General features: G+C 39.7%; 1 protein-coding gene and 1 pseudogene across 1 annotated transcript; one reads left to right on the top strand and one right to left on the bottom strand.

Annotated features, from left to right (window-relative positions):
* The first annotated feature begins 878 nt into the window (after positions 1–878).
* On the top strand, positions 879–18,878 carry LOC130868539 (melanoma antigen preferentially expressed in tumors-like). Its single transcript, XM_057760721.1, has 7 exons — positions 879–917; positions 2,608–2,712; positions 2,793–2,914; positions 9,822–9,935; positions 16,184–16,483; positions 16,917–17,501; positions 18,365–18,878. Exons 1-7 carry the CDS (start codon positions 879–881, stop codon positions 18,876–18,878), a joined length of 1,779 nt encoding a protein of 592 aa, XP_057616704.1.
* Positions 18,879–24,010: 5,132 nt separating this feature from the next.
* LOC130868170 (transcription initiation factor TFIID subunit 10-like) lies at positions 24,011–24,649 on the bottom strand (annotated as a pseudogene).
* Positions 24,650–26,727: the final 2,078 nt, after the last annotated feature.

The raw sequence follows: 26,727 nt of genomic DNA, 5'->3' as shown, positions 1-26,727 counted from the left end.
AAGGTAATTTGGACTTTGGACCTTAAAAAGTATTGAGACTATGGGGACTTTGAAGTTGGACTGAATGGATATTTGCATTGAGATATGGTTATAAGCCTATGGGAGCCAGAGATCAGAAGGTGATGGTTTGAGTAAGAATGGCTCCAATAGGCTCATGTATTTGAACGCTTAGTCATCAGTATTAGGTATTCATGCCAACTTGGATAGTGGTGGAAACTTTCCCTGCTGTTCCAAGACATGACCCTGGAGACCTCTGGCCACCACTGCCAGCTACTCTAGTGGCAGACCTGACCCCTCAAGGCATGTGAGTGGCTATCCCTCATAAGTCCTCTTTGAGGAGCTCCAACAGCCAGACCACGGTCCCCCATCTTAAAAAAATGTAATCACCCATTCATATAGGAGAGTGACCAGGCTGTGGCCTACAGAAAAAAATTCCACTAATGCCTGAATTTGCCCCAAGAACAGGCCACAGGTCACATAATCTTCCAATCTCTGGTCTCCTTTGAAAGCTCTGTCCCACCAAGAAATATATAAACTCTGTCTTCTGCTCAGTTCTATGCAGCTTCTCACCTGAGCAGAGGTGAGGCAGCCGTCCTCCTGGGTTTTTCCCTCCCAATAAATCTCTTTGTGTGAGGTTTGCTGTGTGGTATGACTTTGTGGTATTCGTCTACTCCTGACTTCCAGAATAATTTCATATCTGAGCTGTAATTCAATCAATGAGTACCATTATTTAAGAAAAACTAGAAGATGTGTCCCTGTCTGAAGAAGCATGTTACTAGGAGTGGGTGTTGAGGTTGCAAAAAGCCAAGGAGAGTCCCAGTCTCCCTGCCTCTCTACCTGCAGATCAGGATACTGCACCCAGCTACTTCCCAAGCACCATGTCTGCTGTGCTTGCGGCCAGGCTCTCCATCATAATGGTAATGCACTTTGAGACTGTGAGGAAGGCCCCAGTTAAATGCTTCCCTTTCTAGTTGCCTTGTCATGGTTTTGCTTCAGAGCAATAGAACAGTGACTAAAGGATCTCATATTTATGCATATAAAACACCATATTATGAGGGTTGGGAAAAGTATTCGACAGTTCACTTGCCAGAAAAGCATGAAGACCCGAGGTAGATCGTGGCACTCAAAAAAAAAAAAAAAAAAAAGTAAAAGAAAAAGAAAAAAGTCCACTGGGCATGGCAGTCAATCTGTAATTCAGAGGTGGGGAGACAGAGATAGGGAACTTCCATTGCTAACTGGTAAAAGTGGGGGATTGTGTTTTGATGAAATGATGAGGAGAGCAATCGAGGAAAACCCTTGGTTTAAAGCTCTAGCACACACATACACACACACACAAATAAATTCGAACAAGATACACAGAATACACACATATATACACAACAAAATACATCTTATTGTATGACAAATACTTAAAACTTTTTAAAAATGAAAGTAAGGTTTCATTACAGAACTAATAAACAATATTATAGTAAGAAAACACTGAAAGCAACATAATTTAAAAATTAAGCACAATTTAGCAATTCTTTGAAAGTATACACAATACCTAGGAAAGAACAAAAATTTTGATTAGTCTTCGGGCAATTAAAATATTAAAATAATAGTTGAAAAATTTCAAATGCAATAATGATAATAATCTCCATGTCCATAGTAATGATCTTATAAACTTCAACAAAATTTAAGGATGAGATAAATCTCATCTGCGTAACATTTTCAAGGATATAAATATGACCAACATTCCATTTTATTTTATGACACTAAATTCTGTGGCAACCTAACCAAAACTGTCAGAAGAAAAAATATACCAGTATTCTTCTTGTATATAGTTGTAAAAATACGTAGTGAAACATTAGTAAATCAAATCTATCAACACACAATGTGCTTGTTATTAAGTAACTCAACTTCTCAAAGTGAGATCAGTTTGGTTTCACTATGTTAACACACTTAAGAAGAAAAATAAAATGACAGTATCATCATCCAGAAAAAAGGAACTGGTGAAAATAGAACTACTACTATATACATCAAAGAAGTATGGACATTAATATATGAGAGTGAATATATGTGTGTTTTCCAACAATGTATTTTTTGTGGTATAGAATGGTGTTGTACATGTATGCATATTTGTGTACCCTGTGCATATAATGCCCACAAAAGCCAGAAGATGCATCTGTTCTTGATGGAGACCTAACGAGTGCGCTGGATTCAGGGAAACTAAAGGTGTCAAAAGCTGTGAGGCTTTTGTGTCTCCTTCTGACCGGGGACTTAGGCCGAGCAGAACACCCAGAGCTTTTAACCACTGAACCATCTGTCCAGCAAAGGCCTGATTTTTAAGTGAAAATCTTCTGTACCTTTAGTTCATTCTATTTGACTTTTTGTCTCCAAGCTTGAGACCCGGCTTCATAGAATTCTCTGGGCATTCAGTATTTAAGTCACACTCACACAGTCCACATAAAATTGTTAATTCAAAAAGATGTAGGCAATTGCATAGACACCTAAATTGTCCGTGCCGCCGGGGCCTCATGAGCCGCAGCACGCGGAAGGAGTTGGAGAGCAGCCAGCTGACCCCAGCTAGCCAATTGGAGCCCTCCATTGGGCGCACTAACTCTGAAGAGGACCGGTTGGGGTCCTCAAGCGGCTTTTGAAGTTCTCGCGCTCTGGTCTGCCGCGTCTGAGGTGCTGAAGAAGTCGGAAAACTCTCCCCGCTCCCCTACTCAGGTAAGTGACGACAGAAGTTTCTTTTCATAAACGGAACCTATTTGGGGATTAGTCATCGATTTCCCCGGATTTCTTAACAGTTTGGCCCTGTTGGCGCGAGGCAGCCCAGTTCTCGCGAGGAAGCCTTTCTTCGCCCTGTTCGCTCAAGGCGTAGGTCCCGGCTTGTTTTCTCGAGGCAGCGTTCCGGCCCTGTTCACTTGAGGTATGAGTTCCTGAGGTCACATCAATTATGTGATCAGTTGCGTCATATTCTCTATTTAAAATGCTTCACTTCTTTAACCTATTAGTGAAAGTCTATATTTCTGAGTGGGTGTGGTGCCATATTGGAGGCTGAAGTAAGCCGACTCCAAGCTCTGCCTCAGCCTGGATACAAGGCAAGGTCTTCTCTCAGGGGAAAAAACAAAAAATAACAACGAAATAAAAACAAACAGCAATAACAAAATCATCATTATTTGCATCAACCTGGGTACCTAACAAAATCATCAATATTTGCATCAACCTGGATACCTGATGTATTCTGTCTTAAAAAATATACAGCCAACAATAACAGGAAAATATGACCTTTCTTTGTATTTGCATCAGACCGAGTACATAGTAAGGCCTTGTCCTAAAAAAATAAAATAAGCAAACAACAAACAACCCCCACAAAGAAAAGAACACACCGTTTTTTTCTTCGCATATTCGTCTTACTAGTTTTCCTATACAAGGCTTTTAAAATGGTAGATGCTGATTTCCCTTCCAGTTTATTTAATATGTATATTAAAATACTTTGGCATCTGAAATAGAAATACCTGTTGGAGATGAGTGTGATTTCATATCCAAAGCATTTAGGACGTTTTTCAGTTCCCTGCTGTGTCTGGTTGGAAACTTTATGATTTATATGTCTCTGCATACTGAATGTGAGAGTTATAAGTGTTTGCCTCCATGCCTGAATTTTATCTATAAAACATTTAAAAATAATTTTACAAATCTAAAATGTATTCTCCCGGATATTTCTGCTGAAAGACGTCTTATAAAACTAGTCTTTCCCATAAGGAAAGCAAACTCCATACAAAGCTTCTTCAATGCCCATCACCTTTTCTGAAACAGATTGGTTCTGCCAGGAGCAGACATGTCTCACTGTCATTAAAAGTCTTAGGTTATTAAACATATTAAATGTCATATTCTGTAGGTCTTTGTAGTATTTGAAGACCATCTCTCTATCTCAATGTAGCTGTTTATGACCTTGAAAACATACCTAACATGACTATAAGTTTGACTATTAATCTGTATTTCTTAATTATACATTACATTTTTAAATAAGCTGCATACACACAATACTCCAAATAAGAGTAGAAATATACATACTGTATAACAAAATTAAATTTTCATCAATTGGGTATATATCCAAAGGATGCTCAATCATACCACAAGGACATGTGCTCAGGTATGTTCTTGGCAACATTATTTGTAATGGTCAGAACTACGAAACAGTCTAAATGCCCCTCAGCCGAAGAATGGATAAGAAAAATGTGGTATAGCTGAACATGGTGGTGCATGCCTTTAATCCCAGCACTGGAGAGGCAGAAGCAGGCAGATCTCTGTGAGCTCAAAGGCAGTCTGGTCTACAAAGTGAGTTCCAGGACAAGCTACAAAGAGAAACTCGGTCTTAAAAAACAAAACAAAAAAAAAAAAAGAAAGAAAGAAAGAAAGAAAGAGAAAGAAAGAAAGAAGTGTGGTGCATAATATAGTAATACACAGTGGTAAAAGTAATGGCAACTCGAAATTTGCAGGCAAATGGGTGGATATTCACTCATAAGTGACTTTTAGACATAAAGCAAAGAAAACCCAGTCTACAGACCATAACCCCAGAGAACCTCAGTAACAATGAGGACCCTAAGAGAGATACACATGGATCTACATATGAAGGAGAAAAGTAAAAGGTCTCCTGAATAAATTAGGAGTGTGGGAGTCACAGGAGAGTGTAGAAGAGGAAAGGGGTGGAAGGAAATGGAGCAGATTAAAAAAAATGTATAGCTCAATAAAAGCAATACAAAAAAAGAGGAAAAAATGTATAAAATATATATATCAATGTAAAATGTTTCAGATTAATAGTTGATTTTTGGATTAAAGTAAGTTCAATAATCTACCCTTTTATCTTGTCATTTCTATATTTCCCTTTCCTTTTTTTCTTATTTTTTCTTTTCTTTTTTTTTTCCTTGGGTTTTTCTTTTTAAAGGATTTCTCTGTAGCTTTTGGAGCCTGTCCTGGAACTAGCTCTTGTAGACCAGGCTGGATTCAATCTCACAAATATCTGACTGCTTCTTCCTCCCTAGCGCTGGGATTAAAGGCGTGCATCACCACTTTCCAGCCAGATTTTTAATTTATTAAAATTTAATTTGTCAGTTTTTGCTATTGTCTCCTGAACTGTTTCCAGAATGCATTTAAAGAGGTTTTACTGTGCCTATACAGTGCCTATAAAGTGTTTTTATTATAGAAGTTTCAGGATATCACATCTTACATTAGGAGCATTGATTGATTTTGAATTGATGTTTGTAAAGAGAGACAGGAATACAGGTTACTCTCTCTACATTTAGATGGTTAGCTTTGCTAAACTAACAAAAATTAACTAAAGTGTTGTAACATAGTTCCTTTTCTCCAGTGGATGTTTTGGGGACTTTTTTTCTTCAGTAATCAGGTGATTCTAGATATATGATCATATTTCAGGGTTTTCTATTTCATTCCAATGACCTACACATCTCATTTTGTTGCAATAGCATGCTGTTTTTGTTTCTGTTCCTCGGTGACATAATTTGATTTGTTTTTTTTTCTTTTGTTTTTTATTGAAAAAAAAATTTCCGCCTCCTCCCCACGTCCCATTTCCCTCCCCACCCTCCCGCCCCTCTCCCCCTCCCCCCACTCCTCTTCTCCTGCCTCTCCAGTCCCAGGAGCAGTCAGAGTTCCCTGCCCTGTTGAAAGTCCAAGGTCCTCTCCCTTCCATCCAGGTCTAGGAAGGTGAACATCCAAACTGTCTAGGCTCCCACAAAGCCAGAACCTGAAGTAGGATCAAAACCCCGTGCCATTGTCCTTGGCCTCTCGTCAGCTCTCATTGTCCGCCATGTTCAGAGAGTCCGGTTTTATCCCATGCTTTTTCAGTCACAGTCCAACTGGCCTTGGTGAGCTCCCAATAGATCGACCCCACTGTCTCAGTGGGTGGGTGCACCCCTCGTGGTCCTGACTTCGTTCTTCAAGTTCTCCCTCCTTCTGCTCCTCATTAGGACCTTGGGAGCTCAGTCCGGTGCTCCAGTGTGGGTCTCTGTCTCTATCTCCATCCATCGCTAGTTGAAGGTTCTATGGTGATATGCAAGATATTCATGAGTATGGCTATAGGATAGGTTCATTTCAGGTTCCCTATCCTCAGCTGCCCAAGGAACTAACTGGGGACATTGCCCTGGGCATCTGGTAGCCACTCCAAGTTCAAATCTCTTGCCAACCCTTAGGTGGCTCCCTTAACTAAGATATGAGTTTCCCTACTCCCCTATCCAACCTTCCTATATCCCCAATCATCCCGTTTCCCCAAGTTCCCCTCATCCTCTCCTTCACACTTTTCTCTCCCCATCTCCCCTTACCCCCATCCCACCCCACCCCCAAGATTCCAATTTTTTGCCCGGCAATCTTGTCTATTTCCCATAGCCAGGAGGATAACTATATGTTTTTCCTTGGGTTTGCCCTCTTGTTTAGCTTCTTTAGGACCACAAATTATAGACTCAGTGGCCCCCTATCCATGGCTAAAAACCAATTATGAGTGAGTACATCCCATGATCTTCTTTTGGGGTCTGGGTTACCTCACTCAGGATAGTATTTTCTATTTCCATCCATTTGCATGCAAAATTCGAGAAGTCATTTTTTTTACTACAGAGTAGTATTCTAATGTGTATATATTCCACACTTTCTTCATCCATTCTTCCATTGAAGGACACCTAGGATGCATCCAGGTTCTGGCTATTACAAATAATGCTGCTATGAACATAGTTGAACAAATGTTTTGTCATATGATAAGGGATCTCTTGGGTATATTCCCAAGAGTGGTATTTCATTCATCTAATGAAATGATCATATGCTTTTTTTCTTTCAGTTTATTTATGTGATGGATTACATTGATAGATTTTCATATGTTGAAATAGCCCTGCATCTCTGGAAGGAAGCCTATTTGATCATAATGGATAATTTTTTGATGTGTTCTTGAATTCGGTTTGCCAGTATTTTATTGAGAATTTTTGTATTAATGTTCATGAATGAGATTGGTCTGAAATTCTCTTTCTTGGTTGGGTCTTTGTGTGGTTTTGGTATCAGGGTAACTGTAGCTTCATAAAAAGAGTTTGGCAATGACTCTTCTGTTTCTACTATGTGAAATACATTAAGGGGTATAGGTATTAGGTCTTCTTGGAAGTTCTGGTAGAATTCTGCCTTAAAACCATCTGGTCCTGGGATTTTTGTTGTTGTTGTTGAGAGGGTTTTTTTTTTTTTTTTTTTTTTTTTTTGGACAGCTTCTATTTCCTCACGACTTATAGGTCTATTTAAATTGTTCACCTGGTCTTGATTTAATTTTGCTATATAGTACTTATCTAAAAAATATCCATTTCTTTTACATTTTCCAACTTTGTGGCATACAGGCTAATGAATCTCTGAATTTCCTCAGCGTCCTCCTTTTTATTTCTGATCTTGTTAATTTGTGTGTTCTCTTTCTGCCTTTTGATTAGTTTGGATAGGGGTTTGTCAATCTTGTTGATTTTCTCCATGAACCAGCTCTTTGTTTCATTGATTCTTTGGATTGTTTTCTTTCTATTTTGTTTATTTCAGCCCTCAGTTTGATTCTTTCCAGTCTTCTACTCCTCCTGGGTGAGTCTGCTTCTTTTTTTCTAGAGCTTTCAGGTGTGCTGTTAAGTCTCTAATGTGTGCTTTCTCCGTTTTCTTTATGTGGGCACTTAGTGCTAGGAACTTTCCTCTTAGCACTGCTTTTATAGTGTCCCATAGGTTTGAGTATGTTGAGTCTTTATTTTCATTAAATTCAAGGAAGACTTTAATTTCTTTCATTATTTCTTCCCTGACCCAGTGGTGGTTCAGTAGTTGACTGTTACATTTCCATGAGTTTGTAGGCTTTCTGGGGGTAAAATGTTGTTAAATTCTAACTTTATTCCATGGTGATCCGATAAGACACAGGTGGTTACTAATATTTTTTTATATCTGTGGAAGTTTGCTTTGTTACCGAGTATGTGATCAATATTTGAAAAGGTTCCATGAGGTGTTGAGAAGAAGGTATATTCTTTCCTATTTGAGTAGAATGTTCTATAGATGTCTGTGAAGTCCATTTGATTCATTACCTCTGTTAGTTCTCTTATTTCTCCATTAAGTTTCTGTCTGGTTGACCTGTCCATTGGTGAGAGAGGAGTGTTAAGTCTCCTCCTATTAGCGTGTGGGGTTTGATGTATGCTTTGAGTTTTAGTAATATTTTTTTATGTATGTGGGTGCTTTTATATTAGGGGCATAGATCTTCAGGACCGAGACTTCATCCTGATGAATTGTTCCTATTAAGAGTATAAAGAGTCCTTCTCCATCTCTTCTGATTGATTTTAGTTAGAAGTTAATTTTGTTGAATATTACTATAGCCACACCCACTTGTTTCTTAGGTCCGTTTGATTGAAAGTCCTTTTCCCAACCCTTTACTCTGAGGTAATGTCTGTCTTTGTGGTTGAGGTGTGTTTCTTGTAAACAGCAGAATGTTGGATCCTGTTTTTGTGTCCATTCTCTTAACCTGTACCTTTTTATAAGTTAATTGAGTCCATTGATATTAAGTGATATTAATGACCAGTGGTGTTTTTTTTTTTTTTTTTTTTTTGGTGTTAGAGTTTGTGTGTTTCCCTTCTTTGAGTTGTGCTGGTAGAGGGTTGTTAGATGTCTCTGTTATCATGGGTGTTGTTGGCTTCCTTGGGTTGTGGTTCTCTTCGAGTACTTTCTGTAAGTCTGGGTTTGTGACTACATATTGTTGAATTTGTATTTGTTTTTGTCCTGGAATATCTTGTTTTCTCCATCGATGGTGAATGCAAGCTTTGCTGGGTATAGTCGTCTGGGGCTGCATCCATGGTCTTAGTGTCTGCAGTACCTCTATCCAAGACCTTCTGCCTTTCATGGTTTCCATAGTGAAGTCAGGTGTAATTCTGATAGGTTTACCTTTATATGTTACTTGACCTTTTTCCTTTGCAGCTCTTGATATTCTTTCTTTATTCTGTATGTTTTGTGTTTTGGTTATTATATGGCAAGGGGATTTTTTTTATCTAGTCTATTTGGTGTTCTGTATGCTTCATGTACCTTCATAGGAATATCCTTCTTTAGGTTGGGAAAGTTTCTATAATTTTGTTGAATATATTTTCTGGGTCTTTGAGCTGTAATTCTTCTCCTTCTTCTACCCCTATTATTCTTAGGTTTGGTCTTTTCATGGTATCCCAGATTTCCTGGATGTTTTGTCATAAGAATTTGTTCGATTTGCTGTTTTCTTTGATCAATGAGTTTATTTCCTCTATAGTATCTTCCATGTCTGATATTTTTTCTTCTATCTCTTGTATTCTGTTGGTTATACTTGTCTCTGTAGTTCCTGTTCATTTACCCAGATTTTCCATATCCTTCCATCCCTCCGTTTGTGTTTTCTTCATTGCCTCCATTTCATTCTTCAAGTCTTGAACTGTTTCCATTACCTGTTTGATTGCTTTTTCTTGGTTTTCTTGGGTATCTTCGAGGGATTTATTAATTTCTTCTAGCATTTTGTTAGTCTTCTCATCCATTTCTTTAAAGCAGTTTTTCTTGTCCTATTTAATGGTCTCTAACACTTTCATAATGTTACATTTAAAGTTGATTTCTTCTACTTGTTCTGGATTAGGGTGTTCAAGTCTTCCTGTTACATGTTCACTGGATTCTGGTGTTATCATGATGCTTTTCAGGTTGCTGGAAGTATTCTTGAATTGGTGCCTGCCTATCTCTTCCTTTAAATGCAGTCAGGAGAGTCTTGGCATCTTGGTCCAATCTTTGCTGTGCCTAACTGTGTGCTTGGTGGTTTTTCTTGTTCTGCTCTTTCTTAGGTTCCCTCAGCACTGGATTTGGCTTTTAGATCCCTTCATCCCCGAAGAAGGCTGTGGTGGTGGGTCCTTAGATCCACAGATGGAAAGGAGTGCTTGGGAACAAAATGGGATGGGGTAACTAGAGAAAGCCAGTAGCCAGGGAGACACCTCATTGAATGGCCAGGAATGTTTAGGGAATTGGAGGAGGGCCTGTATTCCTTTCCTGGGGTATCAGGCTAGTGAGACAGGCACACACTTAGCCCTCTGGATGGATCTCCTGGTACAGGAGCAGGGCCTCTTGCTGGCTAAGGACCTCACAGACAAAAGGGTGGGCTTGGTAGGTGCAGGCTTGTGTGGAACAAAGAAACTCCTGCAGCTGTTGCACTCACCACTGTGTCCCCAGACCCTCAGCCACAAAACAGGCTGAGTTGAGGGATCCTAGGAACCTGGAGATGGAAAGGGGTACTTGGGGGCAAGCTGGGATGGGATAAATAGAGAAAGCCAGTAGTGGGGGAGCCTGCTGAATGGCCAGAAAGTTTAGGAGATTGGAGACTGCCTCTACTCCGTTCCCAGGGCGTCTGGTCGGACGAGCAGGCACACACTTACCCTCCAGATGGATCTTCTGGTAGAGGAGCAGGGCCTCTTGCTGGCAAGGACCTCAGAGACAAAAGGGCAGGTTTTGATTTCAGAATATTTTAACATCCTTCCAATTCCTTCACTTACATATAGATCATTGTGGTACAATGTTTAATTTTATTTGGATTGTTTCATTTCTGTCATTTCCCTTAATAGTGATTTATAATATTTTACTTTAGGATCTGATAAAATAGAAAATACTAATTTTACCTTTAAATAATTTTTACTTGCCCTTCATTGGTATCTATATCACAGAATATCCCATGGACTGCTGAGAAGGTATTTATCCTGTAGCTATTGAATGTAATAGTCTATACATTCTTGCTCCCATTTGCTTTCTTGCTTCTGTGATAAACACCATAACTGAAAACAACTTGGGGAGGAAAGGATTTATTTCACTTTTTCTCTTATAAATTCACAATCCAGGAAAGTCAGGAATTCAAGACAGGAATCTGGAAGCAAAAACCATGAAGTAATTATGTTTACTGACTTTCCACCCCTGGTTTGTTCAGTTGCAAATCATACTTTTTTCTCAAGTATACTTTTAGACTATTTGATCAGCATTTTAAGTAGTTCTGCATTTTTTTGATATGGCATTGAGGAGATATTTTCATTTGCTGTGATTTTCATATTTCTTATAACTTTGTGTTGTGACTTCTGTATCACGTTGGATGGGTATGTGACACCTTCAGGTTTTTCTTTTCATAGTGTATAGCCATCTGTGGAAGGCTCAGTATCAAGTCCCAAAAAGAAAGAAGAAAAGAAACCACTGAAATAGCTAAACTATATATAGGAGTACACACAGAAATTGTTAAAGTCAACTACTATGCCCCAACAGCTATGTAGTAGATACTCACAGAAGTAATGTACAGTAGATTATTAAGTTAAAACTCAGTTTGGGCAAAAGTCAAACTAATCATACCCAGTGTCTGTGAAAAAGAGCACATATAGTTGGGAGGTGTTTAGAGGTGGGAACTGATCTAGGAGGATATATGGGCAGTACTGGGATTAGATATTAATAGAATACATTTTATGCATTGTGAAACTTCTAAATAATTAATAAAATGTTCTATTTTAAAAGTAGAAATAATAATATGTGAGTGAAGAGGACAGGAGAAGGAAATAGAGCACTGAGGTGTGTGTTGGGATTTTTATGTTACTGCACACTCACTTCTCACCCAACAGTAGACCATCTGTGAGAGGGAAGAGGCTGCTACAACCTAAGGCCTTCGTGGACCTGAAACTCAGGATTCTCAGTTTCACCAGCACTGAACCAGAAGGTAAATGGCTTCAGATGTAGGACTGCTCCCCAACCTCACGCCTGGGATCATCAGTGTCCTCACAGGGTGGCAGAGATTTCTCACTAACATGCAAGTGGTGTGACCTCAGAGTGGTGGGGCCTTCAGTTCCTGAGGATCTGTGGTGTGTCTTTTTCAGCACGTCCTTGCTGTCATTCACCCAACCCTTCACTGCCTTCTACGGGTGTCTCCTTGTAAATCTGGTGCGGCAGCCTCTCTCTAGTTCTTATTTACCAGAGTAGCTTTGTCTTAAATAGTCGGCCGCTCTCGAGATTCCACCTGGCTGGATATCCCTCACACACTAAAGAGGAAGAAATATTTTTCTCTCACATTGACTGGTGCCAATAGCAGAATCACAGTCCCTAAATTTCCCAGAATGAATTAATACTAGTGAGAATCTTGCACTGACCTTTGAGGTAGGGGTGTCCATCATTTTATCAGAGACACATTATATTTGGAAGTGACTTCTTCATTCCTCAGACCCTCACCCAGAACTGGTGCTAGAACTTTTGAGACGTGGCTACTCTTGGATGGATAGCCTTTCTGTTTCTCAGTACTTTTACGCTGTCCTAGCCTTTCTTTTGTGATTCCTGATGTTTTACTCTCTTTCCTTTACAGTAGCCTGCCTTTTCTTACCCTGCTTTTTGTTTTGCTAGTTTGTATGACTTTGGATTTTTGAGAAAGTGTGTCATCTAGTACAAGGTGCATTTTTAACTCACTGTGTGGTTGAGAATACTTGAACTACTAGTCTAACTGCTTCTGCCTATTGTGTCCTGGGATTGCAGGCATATGCCTCTATTCCTAGTTTTCTGACTCTTTCTGTTTACCATGTAGTATGTACGTAGCTTCTATGATTATTTTACCCAAGAATTTTATGTTTTCTTATGATTGTATGGTAATTTCATGTTTTCTTATGATTGTATGGAAATTATACATTGGTGACAAAAATACCTGTTCTAATGGCTTCCATACTACCCTTTTGTCGTGGTCCCCTTCCGCCAGCAAGAAGGACACGCAACACTAGAGCTCGTCTTGCTAAGCAGTTTATTCAGGACCTTGTTAACAATTGTAAAATCTCTCTCTCTCTCTTTCTCTCTCTCTCTCTTACTCACTCACTCTCCCTCTCTCCCTCTCTCTCTACCTCTCTATCAGGGCAAACCTCTCCCAGCCCTTAAGTAGGAATGGGCTACCAATCCTGGATTGCCAGGTGGGCACTGCTCATAGGTCCACGCATATGCAAGCAGCTGACAATCACTGCGTGATAAGTCAGGCCTAGTTGATATTAGGAGTTGATTATCACAGAGAGCACTCGCTTTCGGGATCGCGGAGGGCGGGAGCCAGCAACATTAGGTGCAACTCCACACAGCTCTCTACACATAGCCATCAGGTGTGACTCCACAAGGCTGTCTACACCCTTTGCTCATTTTGGGGTAGGAGCTATGTTAACCGTAGTGTTTCTGCAATAGCTTAAAATATGATACCTGGTTACCAAACGTGTAATCTTCACAACATGCAGGGATGCTCATAATAGTTTTTGTTTGGTTGGTTTCATTTGTACATGGCTTGATAATCAGTGAGACATTCTCACCTTGCTTCCTCCAAGTCTGGCTGGTGGCAGCATCTTTGTCTTTCGTCTTTCCACAATTCTCCTTGTCTGGTCCACTCTCCTATGCTTTATGCCTGGCTACTAACCAATAAGTGTTTCATTAAACTAATACGAGTGACAAATCTTTACAGTGTACAAGTGCATTGTCTTACAGCATTTCCCCTTTTTCTTTTCAAAACAGGAACTCTTGAGTCTAATCTCCTTTGTTTAGCTTTTTCCTGACAATTACACATAACAACTTGTAACAAACGCTCTAAACAAAGACAAGCACCCATAACCCTTTTGGGAGGGGGGAATGTGGGAGTAGTTTTCTTGTCTACTTCCTCATGATTGGGGGCGCTAATAATCTTATGGGGCCCTAAAGAAAATTTGTGATTATGGTCGAGTCCTGACTGGAATATTCTGTGAGACTTGGTCATCTCAGCCAGTAGCCTTGAAGCTGTTCTGGATGCAGAATTCAGAAGAAAATTCGGTAGAGGTGCTCTGAAATGTTGGATTAACAGGGCCACCTGTTCTCACCTATTTCATTCAGCTATTTATATATTTAATTCAGCTCTTCTTATAGCAGTAACAAGATATTGTAATTACAGAAATTCTCTAGAAAGTTTTCATTTTGTTGGTATCAGGAGTCCCTTCTCAAGTGGCTTCCTTCTCTCTTCTTAGCTATTCCAGTGTATTCTTTCATTTATCAACTTTACCATCAGGCTGTCTAACTCAATAAAATGTAGATATTTTTGAAATTGAATTACATTTAAACATTAAATTAGGGAGAACTTTTTAAATGTTTTTTAATGTTGAGTTTGTCAGGGAAAAGTCAAATTTAAATAGCTCTGCCCCAAAAGCCTTATAAGGGCATCTGGAGTCCTTATTCAATCATATCAGGCACATCCAAAACTGAATTTTGAACCAAAGTCCTGGAATATTCACACCTGTTCCTAGGATCATGGTGACCTTGTAATAGAGCACAAATGGCAAATTCTTGAATACATTTCACTAACATTTGTAACAGTGTGTGAAATCAGCTCTTTGTTACATGAGACTGCCCAGTCCCTTCCTTTCTAGATTGATTTTTCTTCACACATAAGAAAGTTCTTAAGCAAAAGGAATCACTTGCCCTCTCTTGTACTTTGAGCTACAACAGAAGACCACCTTTTTAAGACCCTTAGACATGTGCCTGAGATTGAAATCCCAGAAGCCTCACGAAAATGAAACACTCTTTATATCTTAGTCATCAAGTTGTTTTATCAAAAGACAATGCCATAAAGTGTACAAGATGGTGTAGCAAAGTACCATATTAGGTAGGTGATAAGCAGCAGTTATTTTGTTTCTGATGGTTTTAATGTTTTTGCTTCAAATTTTTCCTTATTTTGTGTATTCATATGATACTATGTTGTTTTTCAATCTATCTAATTTATCATGCTGTTTCTTTTTATCAGTGCTCTGTAGCCATTTTAGAGGACTTTTTGCTGTTCTGGCAGTAGAATAAAAATTAGGAGCTTTCTGACTCTTTTATGTGTTACAGCATTCTTAATTCCCCTCATTTTATTTTTTTCCATCATTAACAAATTTTCTCGAATGTTTCTCCTATCCACATCAATTTATTCTTTCTCAGAGCCTGTATTTTTTAAAGAATGCAATTTTAATCCCTCAATATTGTTTATTTGATATGCACTTGATATGCATTTTTTGTAACACATACTCATAATTCGTATTAATTTGACTCATTGTGATATGTCCATACCAACCTCTAGGTTATGTAGAAGGAGCAGCGGGCTGAGTTCCCGCCCAGCTCCCACGCGGCTAGCTTTATACCCAAAATAAAAACACATATATTGTATTCTTTTAAACACTGCCTGGTCCATTAGTTTCAGCCTCTTATTGGTTAATTCTCACATCTTGCTTTAACCCATATTTAGTAATCTGTGTTGCACCACGAGATGATGGCTTATCAGGAAAGATCCTAACCTGCATTTATAGTGGGTCAGAGAATCATGGCGACTGCCTCACTTCCCTTCTTCCCAGCATTCTGTACTGTCTACTCCACCCACCTAAGTTCTGACCTATCAGGCCAAGCAGTTTCTTTATTAATTAACCAATGAAACAACAGATAGATAGAAGACCCACCTACATCAAGATTTCATGAATTATATCTTAACTGTTTTGTCACCCCTAACCCTGCCACCTCTCCCAGACCCTAGGAGTCTTATTCCATGATCAGATTTACTACTTAATTTTTACTTATGCATTATTTTCATTTTATGTTTTCTTTTTCATCTAGGATTAATTCATGACCAATATTTCCGAGTATTCTTAAGGTCAACTTTAAGTTCTTAACCATCTTCCTTCATGTGTATCTTGCAGAGTTTTGGTGTCCTCATCTGCCACAAATATAGTGATGGGAGTGAGACAAATCAAGGGCTAGAATGTCATTCTTTTTCTCTTTAATCACAATTAATTTGATGTTTTAATATTTACCATTGTACCACTTTGTAGATTTATCTTTTTCCTCATCATAGCTTATCTATAACTGAGGGGAGGGAAAATATGGGAATTCATGTAGATAAGTGACCATAGCTGTTTTCTGCTTACTTACTACCCATTTTGATGACATTTTATAAGACACAGAGTATATATACATGGGGGAGAGAGTAGTAACACACACATAAACACATACGGTTATAAACTCACAAGTCTGTTTCTAATCTGTGTCTATATTAGAAGTAGCTGGTGGTGACCATCTGATTGATGTCTTCTTCAAATCATTTCTTCTTTACTAGCACGGGTTACAAAGAAGACCCTCTGTGTTTTTGCAAAACTTCTAAATGTTTCTCCTCCTGATGCAGGTTCACAAAAATGGATGCAAACAATCCCACAACTCTGATGGATCTTGCTATACAGTGTTTGCTGAGACATGAGTCTGCAGCAATCCAAGCTCTGGAGAATATTCCAAGATATTTTTTTGTTCCATTGTTCATTGCTGCCTTCAAGGGTGGGCATATGAATATATTGAGTGAGATGGTGAAAGTTTGGCCCTTTTACTGTCTCCATCTTGGAACATTAACTGTACGGGAGCCTCATCGTGAACTCCTGAAAGCCATGATTGAGAATCTTCCAGTATATCCTGCAAAGAACTCTGCTTCTCGGTAAGACTGTATAATGGAGACATGGTGAGACACAGGAGATAATTCTACAGCTTGATACTCTCTTAGAAGGAGTAACTAGTGAATGCTGCAGGTTTATTTGTGAGACTCAGTTAAAACTTGGTAACACATTAAAGACTGATGTCCTCAATATTCCTTAAGAAATCTGATACTGATGATTCAATTGATGGGTTTATGTAACAGGTGTTACTTAAGAGAAAGACAGGAGATTTAAGACTGGAGGGGATTTAAGGTATACAAAAGATGGGGGAAGAGGAGCATGAGTTTTCATGGCAAAGAGTTGTTGGTATTTAATACAAAGAGTACCAGCTATGGATAAAAGGATTTATTTGTTCCTATATGTCACCATTGATCCTACTGGCTTTCATTACCATTTGCTGTTTCTCAGATCTTCTATTTCCTCTTACCCCTACAGGAAACCTAAACTGAGGATCTTAGATTTAAGGCGAGACATTGCCTGTAGGATCACATGCCCTGAAGTCAGAATCGAATCACCTTTCTGTTTACATGCTTGCACTTATTCTGACCAGTCTGTCAAAAAAATGGAAGGACAGCTTCGTTTTACAGATTTAGAGTCCATTATTCGCTTACCCCTGGGGCCTGTCGAATTACTAGTGGATTTTTCCCTACGTAGCTCCTTAATGGAAAAGGAATTTTTGGTTTTGCTTGTGAGGAAAATTGTGGAGAGTTTAGGGGCTTTGAACATATACCGTCGGGATTTGCAAGTTGTTAAATTGGGTGACCGCAGACACACCCGGAGATTTCTTGATTTCAACTGTGTTAATTGGCTGTCAGTTAATAAGGGTTCTCTGAGTCATACCACCAACATCCCGTCTCAGATGAGCCACCCAAAGAGCCTTAGTCTGCTTAAAGTCCCTTTTAGATCTCTGAGTCGGAAAGTCTTTAAAAATTTCCATAATCATTTGCAACGTATGGAAAACCTTAAGGAACTCAACTTGTCTTCATTCTGTCTCAAAACCCATCTGGACAGCAGGCGCAGGTAAGAGTTTCGGGCAGGTTTGTGGGTTTCCTGGATAAGTCTTGGGACAACATAGAAAATATTCATGGGTATTCCTAAACTCATCAAAACCTTTTATGCTTTCTACTTTGTCACTTTTGGGAATTTGAAACTGGAGGAGGAATTGCAGAAACTAAGCAGCCAGCAATGTAAAAATAAGTGCAGAATATTGAAGGTGAAAACCCACTAGCCCTCTAGATAAGAGAAGAAAGAGGAATTGAGATGGTGGAAGAGTTTTTTCTATAGCACTGATGCCAGTGGTTTACAATGTCAGATCACTTTACTAATTTGTAGTCACCAAGGTATAGGCCATGAAAGTAGAGGATGGTATTTAGGGACTGACCAAAGGTAATTTTCAGTTGACTGCTCTTTCTGATCCCTTTCCACTAAAAACATGAACTGAAATCTACAATGGATAATATTTTAAGTATCAAGTGTGTTAGTTTTCCTCTTAATATTTCTTAAAATCATCAATTATAATATACTCAACAAATTCTTAAGTTTAAAAAAATTGTATCTCAGTGTTGTAAAGAAAACTTTCAGCCAGGTGTGGTGCACACAATTTTAATCTCAGCACTCAGGAAGCAAAGTCAGGCAGATTCTCCGAGTTCAATGCAAGTATAATCTCTATAGTGAGTTCCAGGACAGCCAGGACTACATAGTAAGTTACTGCCTAAAAAAAATTCTCCAGAGTCACAAAAGTATTAAGCGTAAAAAGTACAGATTAATGCATTAATACCCACTTATAGTGCATGTGAAAAGTGGTTTATTCTGGATATAAAGGTACAAGTTTTCTCATTAAATCCTCATTCTTCAGAAGTTTTATTGTTGCTTTCTCCCTACAGAGTTCTGCCACCTAACCTGGATTTTTTGTATCTGTCATTCTGTAATATATCCTACAGAGACTTCAGATTTCTAGCCCAGTGCCCTCAGGTTTGCCAACTAAAGATGTTGAATCTTAGTAACAATGCAATGTATTGGGATGACTTTGAGCCCTTTCAAACTCTTCTGTTAAATCTCTCTGGTACTCTTAAGCATCTAGAGATAAATTATTACCTTATAAATGATTCTGCAATCTCTATTCTTATCCCTGCCCTAATTTCTGGTACTCATCTCTATATCCTGGTCTTTGCTTCTAACCCCATCACAATGCCTATGCTTATGAATATCATGCGTAGTTTAACACCCTTGATTAAACTAAAATATGTGATTTATCCTATCCCTATACATTGCTATGAACGATGGGATTTTCTGGGCAGTTTAGACCGACGGAGGCTTGCCATTGTACAAGTAGATCTGAAGGCGATGCTACAGGTTGCAGGGAGACGTGACATGAAATGGATCACTTACCCAGAGTAAATTTCACAGTTTCAATCTGATATGTACTACTTAAGTACTCAATGTTATTTCCTGAACCCATACATGCAATATATACGGTTCTTATATTGAGGAGAATTGCACTATGGAAAATAGATATGTAAACTAATTCCTATACAGAATAATTTAGAAAAAATGGAGGACTTTGAGAATTCCTGTGTATCTCTTGTATACTATTAATATATTTCATTTTACTGATCACAGTGATGTGCATGTAATACAGGATGATCAAGTCCTAGTTTGCTCTATTTCTGCTCATACTGTTGGTTCAGTTGTTGGTACACCACACAAATCAGACCAATGACAGACTTTCCTGCCTATATTTGAGGATATGGTGGTGTTTTTTTTTTTATGAGACAATATTTCCATCCCCTAAGAAGGCTGGTTTTGGTTGCTTTGGGGAAACCATCAAGATTTAATAGTGGACAAGGAAAGCAGGCAAGCAGAGGCTCTGTTGTTTCAATATAACCTCAAGAACATAATTATAGCTGGGTGGTGGTGGCACACGCCTTTAATCCCAGCACTTGGGAGGCAGAGGCAGGCGGATCTCTGTGAGGTCGAGGCCAGCCTGGTCTACAAGATCTAGTTTCAGGACAGGCTCCAAAACCACAGAGAAACCCTGTTTCAAAAAAAAAAAAAAAGAAAGAAAGAAAGAAAGAAAGAAAGAAAGAAAGAAAGAAAGAAAGAAAGAAAGAACATAATTATAATTGGACAATTCCTTGATGTAGGCCAACTGTAAAGTTTCCACTACTTCCCATGAAGTCGTCAGTTGGGTATCTAGCCTTTGTCACATGAATTTTTCGGTGGGGCTTAGGATCCTTGCCATAATATTCCCCCTACTTTAGTTCTCCTATTCCACTCCTAGTTCTGTCAATCCTGTACATTTCCTTAGCTGTATAAATCATTCCCTATATAGATTTTGCTTCTCTTTTCCATTAGCTGTGCCCCATTTGGTATGATACATACTAGCCCTGTTTGAGTACTCAGTCTAACTGACTTTATACTCCAAAATATAACACCATTATAAATTCAGATAGCATATCCTAGAATTACTTAGAAATGGTGTATGTAATGTCAGTAATTAAGAATTTACACAGGGCTAAGGAAATGCCTCAGTCACCCATTTGCTTACCACACAAGCACTCCTGTGCTCAGCTCCCAACCTGGCATTTGTGTAAAAAGCTGAGCATTAAAGAGCACACTTGTAACTCCAGTGTTGAAAAGCTGGAGGAAGGAAGATCATTAGGGCTACATAGCCAGACATTCTAGCAATTTAGTGCATTCTACGTTCAGTGAGAGATCTGCCCTCAGAAAATATGTATACAGGAAAAAAACAGATACTGACTTTACTCTTTCATGTTTGAGGATGAGCACATGTGTGTGCACACACAGACACACACACACACATAGTCAAGTGCATGTACCTTCTCCCATACGTGAACACGGACACATAAACATACCTTACTCATACTATTAATTTCTTTACATGCATACTGCATCAGAAAGCATGGTAAAAATACAAAATTAACTTTTGTTGAGATGCCAAAACAACTGTATTTCAGTCATTGAGTATCAAAAAGAATAGATTGTGAGTAATAATTTACACATAATGTTGTCCTATTGAAATAAATTAGTAAATGCAATGGCGTAATTCTTTACATTGTCTTCTTTTTTAAGTGAGGTCATGCTCAGTTTCAGTCTGACCACAGAAAAAAGTAATGGAATTTTGCTTTCAATAGTGATACTGGTAAATGTATAAAACTATATAAATTATTTGGTGTTTTGAGACAGGGTTTCTCTTTGTAGCACTGAAGCCTGTCCTGGAATTCACTCTGTAGGCCAGGCTGAATTCAAACTCCCAGAGATCCACCAGCCTCCACCTGCCAAGTTCTGGGATTAAAGGCTTGCACTACCACTGCCTGGGTTCAAACTATATTTTACAGGCAAAATGTAATAAGAAAATGGCAAGGCAGGTAATATTTGTTTTTATTAATTTTATTTTGGTGGTAACATATTTCTAAGTAGAAAAAGAATTTAAAATATGCTGTAATTCATGTATCATAATTGAAATATCATTTCAAATTTGTACACTTTTCATAATGCTTGCATCATTATATAATGCACAAAATTTCAAAAACCAACGAAAATAACACTGTAATGAGCGATTTACTTTTGTTGTTTACAAGTTAAAAATGTAGAGTTTTTGACAGTTTGTATTAAGTAAAATATTAAAATTAACTTTACCTGTTTCTTTGAACTTTCTCTTTTGTGTTTTCCATATGGCTGTGACTATATATTCTGAGATCTTGTGCTCTCAGAAGTACGTATCTGACTAATGTGTAAACAGTATCAGAATACTGGGGAAGCTGAAAATGGCCCAATATTGGCATAGTTTCTCTCTCTGTCTTGCCTTGATTGCCATGTTTCTGTCAGCGACACTGCACCCTGAGGTGAAAACTAGACCCTACAATGAACAGAGAACTTGGAGTTTATTTCTGTCGTACTGACAATGTGAACGGTATTCCTGGAGACTCCCGTGCAAACAGGTGCTCTGGACACTTTGTTTTCCATAGATTTGAGAGGTAACCTAAGTGAGTGTACTCTATTGCTTCTATATGGGTGTGATAAAAACTTCAGCAGCAACTGACGGAGGAAAAGGTAGTTTGACTTACATGTCCCAATCTCAGGCCATCATTGGAGGAAGTCAGAGTAAGCATTTGAACAAGAGCAGAGGCAGGAAAGATGGAGGAAAGCTGCTTAGTGTCTTTCTGTGGCTTGTTGAACAACATGTCTTTTACAACCCAGGACCAGTTGCCCAGGAAGCACTTTCCAGAGTGGGCTGGGATCTATTTCATCAACCATTCAGTAATCAAGAAAAATGCCCCACAGACTTGCTTACAGGTCAATCTGGTGGAGACAGTTCTTCATCTATGGTCCCCTTTCTCTTCATGACGCTAGTTTCTGTAAGGTGACTAACTAGCCACTACAGTAGACCTCTGCCTTCTTGACACACATACATAGCTTCTAAACCAGAACCTTTCCTTGTTTATTCCCAGTACCTTTCGTTACTATCACAACATAAAAGAATATGACCTTCAAAATACCAAATCCTTTAATTTTTTCAGTATTAACACTTGAAGGTCTCTTTAAAATTTCAAAGTTTCTTAACTGTGGTTTCTAATAAAATTAAAAATGATGCATAAAAATTCCATAATGAAACCTAATATTTGGGGGGATAATTTTTAAATATATGTGTTTATATATTCATACATTTTAACATTTTGTCACATTTGACATACAAAACACGTATGCGTGTGTGCTGTTCAGAGACAAATTGTAGGAGTTTGTTCTGTCTTTCTGCCAGGTGGGTGCAATGGTTTGAACTCACGCTGTCAGGTGTGGCAACAGATGCCTTTATCTGCTGTTCTGTCTCCCTGGCTACTTTAACAGGTGTTTAAGAAGTTCAAATACCTTCTTTTGTAAGACAGCATAGATTTATCTAGTTCCAAATTATGTGTAATAGATTAACATACTTAGTATCTATTTTAATTTGTTACAAATCATGTTTTGTAAACCTATAGCAAAGTTTTTTCTCCCCTCAGCCTTAACTTCCAGAATTACCGTTTGAAAGTGCTGAAACTTAAATATTCCACCAGGAGGCCTTAGTGAACATTTCCATATGTACACTTTAGTTAGAGCCAGCTGAGATAAAGGCTTTGAATAATGGATTTTTCAAGAGCCATAAAAATTACAAAAGGGACTGGAGAGATGGGTCAGTGGTTAAGAGCACCGGCTGCTCTCCCAGAGGACCTGGGGTCTGATTTCCAGCACCCACACTGTGGGCACAATAACCACCTGTACCTCCAGATCCAGAGGATCTGACACTGTCTTCAGGCCCTTTTGGTCACTGCACACACATGGTACACAAACATCCATGCGAGAAAACCACCACTACTCAAAAAATAAAAATGGAAAGATTTGAAGTACAGACAACAACCCCTGGAAATCCTAAACTCACAGCTTGAATTAGATTTACTGGCAATAATTTAGAATGATATGGAATTTGAAATAGGTATTGTGCATGTAGGTAAGACTTGATGGCACAACTACACATTAAGGTCAGACTTTTCCCCCGCCTCCAATACCAGATATATCTCCATGTTTCACTTGTCCTAGATGAATTTCTCTCATGTTCCTCACATGGCTGTGATCTGAACTCTGAAATCACTGCTGTTTGCCAGCCCTATAGCTTGACCCACCTGACCTAGAAGAGAGGCCCCGAGGAAAGACCTGCCCCTTGCAGGGAAGCCTCACTCTATGATCTCAAAAGCTCAGTTGCTTACACCTCACAGCTACTCCTTCCAGTCCCAATCACATCTCTCCAACCAAGGAAAATCCCATCCCAAACTGAGAGGCCCACAAATGGCAACGTCTAGTGCTTTGGGGTCTCTGGGTTAGGGTCTCGAGAAATCAGGACAGGGGTGCAGAGTATGAACAACTGCACAACAAGCTTTATTTCGTATGTTTTCATACAGACTAAAAGGCATTACCTCAACTCTGGACCCCCTTTACTGACGTACATGATCATGAGAAAGTCTTACCTCACTTTGCAAAAAACAATGTCTCAATAAATAACAGTAATTAAAAGAAATGAAGTACCTAGAAACAAGGTAAAAAGTATACAGAAGCAAAGCACTTGTTTATATCTGGTAGAGTGTGAAGAACTGAGCTCAAAGACCACCTCCTTATCCAGGGTACAGATTCTGATGGAACGTTTGCGAAATGGGCAAAGAAAGCATGCTTTCATGTATGCTTGGTAGCCAAGCAACCATTTCCCAACTTCATCCCATCTGTCCCAGGAGGAGCCTGCACTCTAAGCCAGTTCTGTCTCCACACACAAAGCTCAGAATCCCCATTGCAAAGCTGCCCTGTAGCTTCCAATAATTCCGGTGTAAAAATTTCTGATTTTTAGCTAAGCTTCTGAATTTGACAGTTCCAGTAATATTTATTTATTTATTTTTTCTTTGCCTGTCACAATAAAGTTTATTATGAAAACAAGCTGTTGTGGGAAGAAAGGAAAAGACAAATACATCTGGGTTAGTTGGCTCAGCGACCTAGTGCGGCTTCTTCACATTGATGGCATATTCACTGAGGGCAGGGTCAAGTCCTCCATGGTTAGGGTGTACTTGCGGTCCGTGCTTTTGCTCCGGGAGCTGCCAGAGGCTGTGCCCTTCATTTTGCAGTGCTGTAGGGCATCATTAACACTATCTGAGATGAATTTCTGGGCGGCTAGTGAGATGAGCCGGATCGTGCGTGGGTCTGAAGCTTCAAAGCCAGCACGGTTCAGGTAATAATCAGTCCCTGCATCTGGGATCGCATCAAGAAGTCCAGCTGCATCAAGAAGTCCAGCAGTGGCGTGCTGGCCACTATGGGCTTCACTTCTCCATTGGCCACGCTAGCAGGGTGAAAACCTTGTTGGACATTGACCCTTCAGGGGGAGCCGCGCTGCCTGCTGACTCTTAGGCCGGCCCGCGCTGCTCCTCCAGCTCCTGGCTTGCGCGGCTATGGGGGCCTTGCCCATAGTGGCGGCTCCAGCAGCGGGTCCCAGTCGTCCCCGCGGGGCTGGCCTTGCTGTTTGTGGCTGTGCTGGTTGGCACCTTGGCAGGAGCAGACACCGGAGGCGCCGCTATCACAACAGAGGCAGCACAGACTGGAGCAACCTAGGTGTCCGCGCCGGAACCGCTGCAGCTCATGGAGCTGGTGGGAGAGGCAGCGAACTAGTAATATTTATTAAAGAGTATTTCACAGTGCCCTGTGATTTCCCTTTAGCATGTGCAGGTTCCTGGGACTTGGTATCATGTCTTTCACCCAGCTCTTTGTTTCAATACCCATTGTTCACACACTGCCATCATTTCTCCATCCTTCAGTAGTTTCTGCTTAAATAGTTTGTTTTCCAAATAGTCTCCAAAATTAAATTGCTCAGAGGAGCTGCCTCAGTGGTTAGGAGCACTTGTTGCTCCTCACAGATGATCTGGATTTGGTTCCCAGCACCAGTGTAGGTTGGTTCACAAACCTGTAACTCCAGAGCTAGGTAATCTGACACCCTGTTCCCAGAGCTGTGTGCAATTGCATGTTCAAATGTACACAACACACATCTATATATAAACAAAATTTTAAGTTAGATTGCCAAGCAAAAATTGAAAATATTTTCATATAATCGTGTTAAAGATGAATACTCATGGAGAATTTTTTCATTTTATTCCTGTTTTTATAGTAGGATACAGAATTCCTAGGATAAAGCTTCATTTGTTGACTTTCAGAAACCTTGGAATTTTCTCTCTGTTTGCCAAAGCTGATGCATTCTCACCTTTTAACTCAGCTCCTACAGGGGAATCCAGCAAACAATATCACATAAAAATGATATAACTTTGCCCAACTGAAGTCTGAAGTGGCCCTGTTTTCCAAAAGAACAGAAGGTTCTGTTCACCCCTGAGCTAAGCATACAAGGGAGGCCCTCTGTTTGACCTTGGTAGGATGGGTCATCTTGAAGTGCAGATTCGCTCCATGAACACAGCTCTCAGCTCAGCTCACGGGAACTTACACACTACGTTATAGAAGGAGGTTTTGACTGAGCAATTGCCAACAGTGCGTCATCAGATCTTGGCTTTGAATGTGCTATGGTTTCAGTCTTTGATACCTCCACATTTCCTGTTTTCTCACTTTGTTGTTGTTTTGACATTTTAATTAGTATTAGTACATGGATGGAGTGTGTTTGGATCCAATATATCTCCCATTCCCTCCCCTCTGTTCCTTTTGTGGCAGTGTGTGCCTGGATCACCAGAACTGACACACAGAGACTGGTGGATCCTGGGACTCGCTTACCAGGTCGTCCAGCAAAATGGAGAGCTGCAGAATCAGGAAGAGACCCTCTCTCCAAAAATAAGGTGAAGAAGTGATCCGAGATGACATCCCAGTGTCAACCTCTAGCCTGCACACAAGATACACACACACACACACACACACGGGCATCTAAAAAGAAAGCAGTCCCGTGACACTTACTTGCCTTTGGTTCCCAGAGAGGGACATGCAGGTAGAGACCTTACCCTCTGGAGTTTCCTAGCCTCCAGTTCAGCAGACATATTTTAAAAATAGCTTCGACAGTACTTGGTGGCTCACACATCTGATCCCAGCACATAGGAGGGAGAATCAGGCAGATCTATGTGAGTTCAAGACTCCCGTGGTTTATGTAGAACGATCCAGGAGAGCCAGTGAGGCCTCCCCCCCAATTTTTCATTATCACTGCTGTAGTCAAAAGCCAAGTTAGGGGCTTTTCCCATATTTGTGCCTACCCCATTATCCTCGTCTCTGTGGGTCATCACAATTGCTGTTGGGATTAATGGCGTGTTTTGACTCTGTTCTGATTTTTGTTTCCTCATTTATCTGCCCCTTTCTCTTCTGCCATCTGCATTTCTAGATATCATGGATCTGCTCTCACACATGCTCTCTCTCTCTCTCCTTCGCTGTCTCTGTTTATTTCTATCCATCTCTGTCTCTCTGTCACTGTCTCTCTCCCATCCTTTTGAAGACAAAACACCAAGAATAGATATGTCCATTCTCTGTTAAGATTCTGGACTTCCCAGAGACTCTCAACAGACTACACTAGGACTTCTCTACCCACACTGCAATGGTGTCCTCTCGCCAAAACCACAACCTTATTTTTCTCTAACCTTGTTCCAGTTTACCGACACTCTGAGAGTTACTTTAGTGTGCCTTCTTTTCTCAACTCATTCTGTCTCTCAACAGGTTACCAACGTGTTCCCATAGTTCAGAA

Source organism: Chionomys nivalis, chromosome X (assembly GCF_950005125.1).
Source record: "Chionomys nivalis chromosome X, mChiNiv1.1, whole genome shotgun sequence".
In the NCBI taxonomy this organism is placed as follows: Eukaryota; Metazoa; Chordata; class Mammalia; order Rodentia; family Cricetidae; genus Chionomys; species Chionomys nivalis.
Note: the sequence above shows the minus strand (reverse complement) of the source record. Positions and strands in the feature narration are given on the sequence as shown.